The sequence below is a fragment of the Buceros rhinoceros genome, unplaced genomic scaffold (assembly GCF_000710305.1).
Source record: "Buceros rhinoceros silvestris isolate BGI_N320 unplaced genomic scaffold, ASM71030v1 scaffold15752, whole genome shotgun sequence".
Classification (NCBI taxonomy): domain Eukaryota; kingdom Metazoa; phylum Chordata; class Aves; order Bucerotiformes; family Bucerotidae; genus Buceros; species Buceros rhinoceros.
This window is the reverse complement of record NW_010399585.1, coordinates 1-9,259: the sequence shown is the minus strand read 5'-3', so window position 1 is coordinate 9,259 and position 9,259 is coordinate 1. Positions and strand designations below refer to the sequence as shown.

General features: G+C 44.3%; 1 protein-coding gene across 1 annotated transcript; it reads right to left on the bottom strand.

Moving 5' to 3' along the window:
* Nucleotides 1-7,156: 7,156 nt before the first annotated feature.
* On the bottom strand, nt 7,157-9,095 carry RPL37 (ribosomal protein L37; the record flags this gene model as incomplete). Its single annotated transcript, XM_010131546.1, has 3 exons — nt 7,157-7,268; nt 8,583-8,667; nt 8,960-9,095. Coding segments are annotated over 3 exons (291 nt in total), but the record flags the coding sequence as incomplete, so codon positions are not given.
* Nucleotides 9,096-9,259: the final 164 nt, after the last annotated feature.

Here is a 9,259-nt window from a genome sequence, read left to right as displayed (position 1 = left end):
AGGGGACCCCTCCTGCAGCTCGGCTGGCTGACGCCCAGGCCCGACCTAGGCCCGAGACCGGAGGCCTGCAACCCCCGGATTGCTGGTGACTGCAGACTGTGACCTATTACTGCCGTGAGTCTCGTCTGAATCGGGTGAGGATATCCGGACTTCAACTCCCTTTTGTGACGGGAGCTTTCCTGAGTTTCTCCGCACTTTTTTCCTGCTGCCCGCGGGGTTCTTCCCCCACCCCGTCTCGCTGCGAGAAGAATTCTGCTCCCTGCCGGGACAGCGAGCCGCAGAGGCCTTCTACTCCCACCTCGCTGTTGGCTGCCTGCCCTGAACTGGCTGCCTGCCAACAACTGAAAGAACTGACCTTGAAAAGAACAGCTTGTGTAAAACTTTTCCTCTTCGTTTCTTTTTCCCTTTTTCTCTTTTCTGGGTTTGTGCACATATATAATAGTATATAGTTGTGTAGTTTTATTGTTTATCAAAAGTTTGTTTCAGTTTTCTGAACATAAAACTGAGGTGTGAATTTCTTCTTTTCCCCTTAAAACTCCTTCTGCCTCTAACAAGGCAGACCGAAAACGTTAAGGAATTCGAGGGGTGGTTACCTCGGCCCTCGACCCTTAACAGTGAGGAAGCTGCAGGTGAGTTTATTCATCATTTTCCCCATGGAGCATCATCCAGCAGGCAACTTGCTTTCTGTTTTAGCAGGTCACTTCCCTTTTGTTTCATCAGTGTTCTCTTCTTCATACTTGCCAGAAGGTGCTTACGGATTTTCACAAGTTTCGATTCATTGTTCTGTTGCCAAATGTATGAGCTTTTGTGTGCTAACACATTTTTGTTGTGTTCCTTTTATGGTCTTGCCTCATTATAGATGGAAGAGGGAGAGTATTAATACCGACTGATTTCTGTAATTAATTTCAGATTACAGATTGTGCTTTCAAGTTACTGTCCTGTTCTTGAAGATGTGGCATCCCAAAAATCTTAGCCTCAATTCCTCTTTTGTAACTCCTATCTAGTAATATTTCTCTGCTTCAGAGCAGTATTGCAACAACTGCAGGAGTGATCGATCGCTTGGAACAGCTGCAGTGGTATCGACTGGTGTGGAAGGCAACGTGCTCTTCCTCATACCCTGACGACAGTACAAGAATCCCATTACGTACCAGTGTTTAACACTGGTATAACAGTAAAACAGACAAAGATCTGCACGAAGGTCAACTAATTATTATTTGGCATATACACCATTAGGGATCATTAAGTAAGTTTACCATAAAAAAAACCCAAACCCAACCAACAACAACCCAGGACTAAATGCATTATTTATCCCACCTTTACAGCAATTAGAAAACTCCGTCCTCTAGCATCTTTCTCTACACATCAGTACAAGACCTATATTGTCCACATATGAAATACCTTCTCAGAGAGTTTGCTGGCACCCTAGAGGTACCAACACTAACAAAGCAGCTCTCTCTGGAAAGCACCAGAACTTTGATCTCCTCATTACTGAAGAAATATGACGTTATTTACGTGAACAAATTGCATATTTTTGCCAATTTGCTCACAGCCTGTACTGAGGACTGCTGCCTTAACACGTTTATTAACCTGTATACTTCATGAAATACCCCACAAAATGTTTCAGTTGGAATTTCACTTGCTTTATCTACATGTTTTTAAGGACACAGACTGTGCCAACTGCCCCATGAGGTGGAGAGTTTATACACATTCTGAGGAAGACAAGTAGCGTCACTTAATCAACTACTTGATATTTTCAGTAAAGAAACCTTCACATTTGCAGTGTAAGGCCAAGACCTCAAAGGTCCTCATTAAAGGCTTCGTTCTGGCTTTGGCTAGGATAGGGTTAATTTTCACAAGAAGCTAGGAGAGGCCACAGCTAGGATAACCGGACTGAACCAGCCAATGGGATTTTCAATACAGTAGTGATGTCGTGCCTGGTATAGATAAGGTGGCGGGAGGGCATTGGCACGTGACTTGAGTTTCGGTGTTGTCAGCAGGTCACACCTGGTAAGCAGTTGAGTTGTCTATCACTTATTTTATACATTATTCCATTAGTGTCGTTGTTGCTACCATTGTTTCTTTTCTCTTTGTGGTGTTCTGGTAAACTCTCCTTATCTCAGTCCGTGGGATTTCACCTTTTCCTCTTGACTCTCCTCCCCATCTGACCGGGGTGCGGCACAGGTATGTGAGCAAGAGGCTGCATGGCTGCTGGCTAGCCTTGAACCCTGACAGGCTCTGAACCATGTTTTAGGATAGCAGAGAAGCCTAAGAATCTACTGTGGCAGTTACGACTCTGTATAGGAAAGTAACTTACTGTAAGAGAGGTCACACAGAATTGTTTTGCTTGGAAGAGACTGTTAAGACCATCAAGTCAAATGGTTAACCCAGCACTGCCAGTCACCACTAACCCATGTCCTCCAGCACCACAGCTGTGTGTCTGTTAAATACCTCCAGGGATGGTGACTCCACCACTTCCCTGTTCCAGTGCTTGACAACCCTTTCTGTAAAGAAATTTTTCCAAATACTCAAACCAAACCTCCCCATTGACATCAATCAAATGATTGATGAACCTTTTTCACGTAAATCTGTGAGCATCCTCCTTTGAGTTAGAACAGAACCAGTTCTCCATTTGGTGATTTTACTTTCCAGCTCATCTCTTCTAGCTCACTGCACTGTCTGAAGTTAACGGTGTATTTTCACAGACAGTGTCTGCTGCTAGAAGTGGCAGCGCTTGATGTTCACAGTTACTGCCAGGGACTGGGGTGCAGGAAGGCTCTTGCCTAGACTGGCTCCTGTGCAGACCAAGGTCACTGCTCCATCCTGTGTGCCACCGTGGGGGTGCAGTAAGTGAGAGAGTTGTTAAGAAAGTAAAAAGCTTGCACTTGTGTGGGGGAGCAGACAGGACAGGTGACCCAAACCTGACCAACAAGGTATGTATGTAATACTCAGCGTAAAGCTGAGAGGTCACAAGGGTCAAGTTCTCTTTTTCTGTGTCCAGTGTCTGAGAACTCTGCCCATGCTTCTGCCAGTCCAGGCGCTCCTGAATCCAGTTCCCGTCTGCCGCTGAGTCCAGCCTGCACTCTGGGCAGTTTCAGTATTGGTTTTGTATGTATTTGAATAAATATCTCATTGTTTTCTTTTTAGTATTATATTTTCTTTTTATTGTCACTGTTTCATTAAAGCTGTTGTAGTCTTTTTTCTGACCCGTAAGTCTCCCTCCCTTATTCCCTTTCTCTCCCGCTTTGGGCATCTGTCATTCATTTAGTGGCCAGCCCAGCCTTAGCCTGTGACAGTGAGGAAAAGTGACCCACACCTTTCTTCCCTCAACATTTTCCACTTAGAACATCTCATGATGTCTTAGGACCACGTCTCCCCTTTCCAGGGGTCACAGTAATCTTGTGGATGATGTTTGCTTGTGTCATGGAAAAAAAGTAAGTGGACTGCTCTCCTTACTACCCTCACAGTTCAGCCACAGATAAAGTAATCTTAATTTACAGGTCAAGTAAAATTAGCACCATTCTGAGCTAGCACACTGGATGGTAGAAACAGCTGGGGGTCAGAAAGTGTGAAGCGCCTTGTCCAGCTGTTCCTGCTGTGGAATCAACAGTCACACTGACGGAGGTGTAGCTCGCTCGCCACCACATTGTGTCTGCAGTTCACACACACAGCCTGTCTAGAACACACGTCCTGTTACTTACATGTCTGTTGGATTTGTGTCTGGCAGGGTTTGGCGAGCGGGGAAGGGGGCTGCTGGTGCGGCCTCTGTGAGAAGCTTCGAGAAAGCTTCCCCAGCTCCAAGTCAGCCCCACCTCTGGGCAAGGCTGAGCAAACCAGCACCTCCGCACTAAACGAGGAAAACCCGGAGCTCTCTTTTGTTTTGGGGGGGAGTAGGACAGAGAGCGACAACCCACGCAGACCCCGAGATTAGTGAGGAAGGAGGCAGGAGTACACTCCAGAGCAGCCATTTCCCTTCAGCCTATGGCCAGATGGCAGGATGAGTCCTTGCTGTCCTCAGAGATCACCAGTGGAGAAAAGTCCTGCTTGCAGCCCACGGAGGTGCCCACGCCGGAGCAGGGAATTAATCCTGAAGAAGGCTGTGACTCTGAGGATCTGCGCTGGGACAGTTTGTTCCTGGGAGAACCACTGTCTGTGGCAGACTGCCACACTAGTTGGAGTTTACGGAGGACTGCCTCCTGTAGGAGGGATACCACATTGCCACAGGGAAGGACTGTGAGAAATGTTCCCCTTGAGGAGGGAAGAGCAGCAGCGGCAGTGTGGAGAGGACTGGAGAATGGACCACAACCCCCATTCTCTGCCCCTGCCCTGCACTGCCTGGGAGGAAGGAGGTAGCACAGCTGGGCCCAGGAAAAGGGAAGGGTGAGGGAAGGTGTGTTTGAGATCCTGTTGGGTATTTTCACTGTCCTCTGTCACTGTCCACTGTCACTCTGATTCACTGGTCATTTGGCAGTGATTTAGTTGTCTAAATTCAGCTGATCTTTGTTTCCCCACCTCGAGTCTGTCTTCTGCCTGTGACCATAACTGGTGAGTGAGCCCTCCCCATCCTTTGTCCCGACCCTTAAGCCCTTTGTTGTATTTTCTCCTTTCGGAGTGAGAGAGCGGCTGCGAGGTGCTTGGTTGCCAGCTGGGCCCAAACCATGAGAACACCTTTTTGCAGGATGTACAACAGTACTACAAGTCTAGATTACATCTGAGGGACTGGTCAGCAGCCCGATTCCTGTGGCTCACTGTGCACTGATCAGCTGCAGTAGGTCTTATCCTTTCAGTGTGAACCAACACAGATGAAACACTGCTCCATGGCAGTAAGCAGAATTCCCACTTTCGAGTGTGAGACTGGAAAAAAGCTCTAACCCTCAAGTCAAGCTGACAAGAATCCCTCTTTCTTTTTAAGCTTCCGGTGCTTTCAGAGCTAGATGTATCAGAGCTGATCCATCTCGCACCTGAACAGCTCTGCCTTTTAGAAATCTTCACCTGGTATCACTTCTGTCTAAAAAGTGAGACTTGCTACGCTGAATAGGAAATGTAGTAAGTTCTGGTGTAATCCAGATAGCATCTAACTGTGCCATATTTATCAGTCTGAGGGATGAAAAAAATCAAATATATTACAGACTGTGTATGTAGTAGTTCTTTGCATAAAGGAGCGATCTAAACTGCTAGTGAACACTATACAGATGTTTCATGGATAACCCTCAAAGTTGAGATGCCTGTAACAAGATGTCACCAAAAGATTACTCATATCCTGAAAAGCCACTGAGGCAGTCCAGCTTTCAACATTTAAGAAAACCGTACAAAGAACTGAAGTGCTTCAGGACTTACATCCAGTAAGAATTTTAGTCCAACTCTAAATGATATGTGAGCAATGCAAGTTTGAACGTGTCTAATCCAAATTAAGTGATTTCCCACCCCTCAACAAGAATTTTCTAACTGTTGAAAATGCAGTGGCCAACAAATTTCTTGTCTATAGAATTAATTCTTGTTGCAGGTAAAATCCTCTCTGAAGTGAAGTTTCCAAATTTCCAAAGTTACTGCAAGCCACTGCAAGTTTGCATTGCTGTTACCTTCGTATATTGTGTATTACACAAGTGCTCATTTTTCAGGAGCAAATTCGTGCTGAGGAGCTAACAGGCAGCAGCAGCCAACAGCTAAGGACCTGCTGCTGCAGTGCTGTATCATGTGCCAGCCTGCTCAGAACAAAAATCCCGCACAAAACAAAGATCACAGAAGAGTTGCAAAGCAAAGGCTTTCATTCCCACCCACAGTCAGAACGCCTGCCACAGCACTTTCCAACGGCACCACCATGCAACAAGCCCGCAGAGCCTTGCTGACCTGTTTGAACACGCTTCAAGGAGATAGTCTCAATCTCAGAGCAACAACAAAGAAAAAGGACATTTATGATTACCCCCTCCCATACACACACATTTAAGTGTTTCCCAGTACATCACCAAACCCCACGTTTCAGGTGCACTCCTGAGCCCTGGGAATACAGAGATAGGTGGTATGTGCACAGAGTATTTTAACAGCTTCACCACCACTTCCAGACTCCCATGAAAGGCCAGCTGAAAGCAGAGTGAACAGCAGGGAGAGCTTTCTTTGTTTGGAAACAGCCCGAGTAGATACACTCAAGATTCCAAAAGCATTAACTGTACTTCATTTAAAAATGTGAGAGAGCAGAATCAGGTGCACCCCGATTTCAATCCTGGCTGAAAATTTCTTCAGTCATTTACACAAGTTATTAGTTAACTGATCCTTCAGTAAGGACAGGATGATCACTCAGGAAACTCATACTAAAACCAAAGGAATCACAGTAAGAACAGCCTCAGCAGCTTAGAATTTTCTAAATTTTTTGTATTGTCTGTTCGATGCATCTGAAAATCCTCTAAACCCTTGCTATGACTACTGCAATTCCTAACTTCCGTACCAGCATCTTAAGATCACTTCTTTAAAGCTGTGTAGTGCAATAACACACCACGCAGGGTAGAAATTCCCGAGGCATCAATCCACAGTTCATATGTGCCCCCAAGTGACTTACTTCCGTATCATACTACTTGTCATTTATTTTTACACCCAACACTGTTAACACAGATCTTTTTGTGCATCAGCTTTCCACACTCATCTCCCCCACACCATCTGGGCAACTTCTGTTCAACTACAGCCAATCTCCAACCCTTCTGTGCTTGGCAGTACACATCCTTCAGACTTACAAGTTTCTTTCCGCCCAAAAAGCAATGACCCACTGCACAAGCAATACTTTTTCAGGCCTTTCAGCACCACCGAGCAGTGAAAAATGGCCAAGAAATCCTTATTTTACTACTGCATCCCAGAACAGCATGTAGAGCTATTTTTCAAGTTACTACCTTTAAGGTAAAATTCTGAAACTCCATGCCAGGAGGCCACAAAGAAACTCAAAGGCAATCAGGGTAAGTCCACAGTGCCAACACGCCATTTCTCTTGCAGGTGAGTTGAGTAACATGTACACACCTCTTAAGCTCAGCAGAGGTGCTATCAAATGAAAAGTCAATTTAAGGACCATTTTTAATAAATCACTTCAACGCATACCCTCAACAATCTGTGTGTGTACATATATGTATTTTCAGGAATCGTGCACTTCAATGAAGTAAGCCATATAAAAAGTGACAGATTTTCTGGATGAGACCATTTATTTTATCAAATAGATGAGTCTTTACGATGAACTGGAGGCTGCAACAGCGGCTCTCTTGGGCTTCGGTGTGGTTCCCTCACGGAATCCATTCCTACAAGTAGAAATACGGTTAACGCTTTTTGGAAGGATGATTCCTGCTCCAGGTTACTTTCTGACAAGTGACACTTCAAGTTCACCAGCTTTTTTCAGCTTACCTCAGTAACACACTGAAATGACTATGGAGTCCATATGTCCGGGCATTTTTAATAAGAAACATCTGATTAACAAGTGTCTGGAATAAGCAATATGGTTTTTCCCTCTTTTCTGCTGAAGTAAACTTGACTTCTCAAAACAGGAAGATTTCAGTAACTCAGTGAACACTGCAAGACTGTGCCAGCTGCAGAACAGCTGCTGAAAGCACGCCTTAATCTTTATGTTCCTACTAAGCAACTCAGCAAAAGACTTCACATTCCTCAAGTGCAAGTCAATTTCTTACAGAAATCCTCCATGCCTCCAACTAGAATTTAGGCAGGTATGACAAGAGTCAGCGCCAAGCTCGCTTTTGGATGTGACATTTCTACTTCAGCACCAAGGAGTGGAAAAGCAGGCTACAGCTGCACTCTGCAAGGTATTGTCTGGCTGCTGCTCGGAAAGACTGCACTCCAGAGAACAGGTAAATGGATCCCTCAACTACACCCAGGTCTGGATCTAACAGTGAAAAGTAGAGGGGTCTTCCAAGTCCCAGTCTACATTTTTACAAGACTCTTGCATTACTTCGTGTTTTTCATCCAGCTTTCTTACGTATTAGACCAGAAGCTACAGAGCTCCATTTTAGAACATGGAGGTCATTCAAAATAAACTCTTAGTGAGTTTAACAGTACAATACCCCCACCACTACATCCTAAGTACAACTCAAAATTTTGCTAAAACCTCTAAATCAGTATCTGATGTCACAGTTACTTAGTGCGAACTGAACTCCAAGCAAGAGTGACTACACTCCAGTCCTGAACACTTTTGTGGGCAGAAGGGGACTGGAATGCATTTCAAGACTTCTCTCTTACAAGACTCCACACTTCACAACCGGCAGTTTAACTGGCTCACAAAGAGGTGATACTAAATAAGTATGTATTTTTAAATGTGGGCATTTTATGACAGTAACTTCTGTGTTCTGTACTATCTACACTCAACAAAAAGATCAGAGCTCGTCAGACACTGTGTATTAACACTGGGATTTTTCACCCTCAAAGGAATATGCAGCCAATTATATAAGGCGTTGTTTATTTCACGATGCATTTAAGAAGAAAGGCCAGATACCCCATTAAGTGTGCTGAATAAATAAAAACATTAACTTTGAATGACAAACTTTACAATTAAGTGATATCTAGGCAGGACTTCACCCACACTAGTTTGCAATAAAATGTTATACCTGAATCGGCGGTAGACCTTTTTCAGGTGCCTCATGCGACCAGTACCAGTGGTGTTGCGTCTTTTAGCTTTTGCACTCCAGTTATCTGAAACATACAAGCTGCTGTTACTCATCTGAACCAAATAATTAAGTTGCACATTATATTTGTATAGCTTAATTATTCAACCTGATAGAAGAAAACAAAGAACTATAAATTAAGTCAGTGTCTATATAGTAATACTGCATGTTAGCTAAAATATAGTTATATCAGCATTAAACTGTAAAAACCTCCAAACACTGCAAGAGGAGTCTTCCTGCTTTGCTGGAAAAAAAAAAACTTTATAAAACAAAAGAACACAGTTTTTAAGACTCAGATCAGTTAACTATTTGTTACTTACACTTTCTCTTACGCTTAGCAGGGTAGCCGCACTTCCCACAGGTAGATTTCTGCAGATGGTACGCCTTGGACCCACATCGACGACACAAGGTGTGCGTCTTATTTCGTCGCTTACCAAATGACGATGTACCCTTCGTCTGAAAAGCATTTCAAGACGTGGCATGTTGGAAATATCACTAGCACTTCAAATCACGTTAACTAAAAGAAATTTCTCTGAATAGCAAGCACCAACAGCCACGTCAGAGGCACAACGAACTGTAAAACAAAGTTTCCTCTACAGGTAGTCTCCAATTGTAACAAC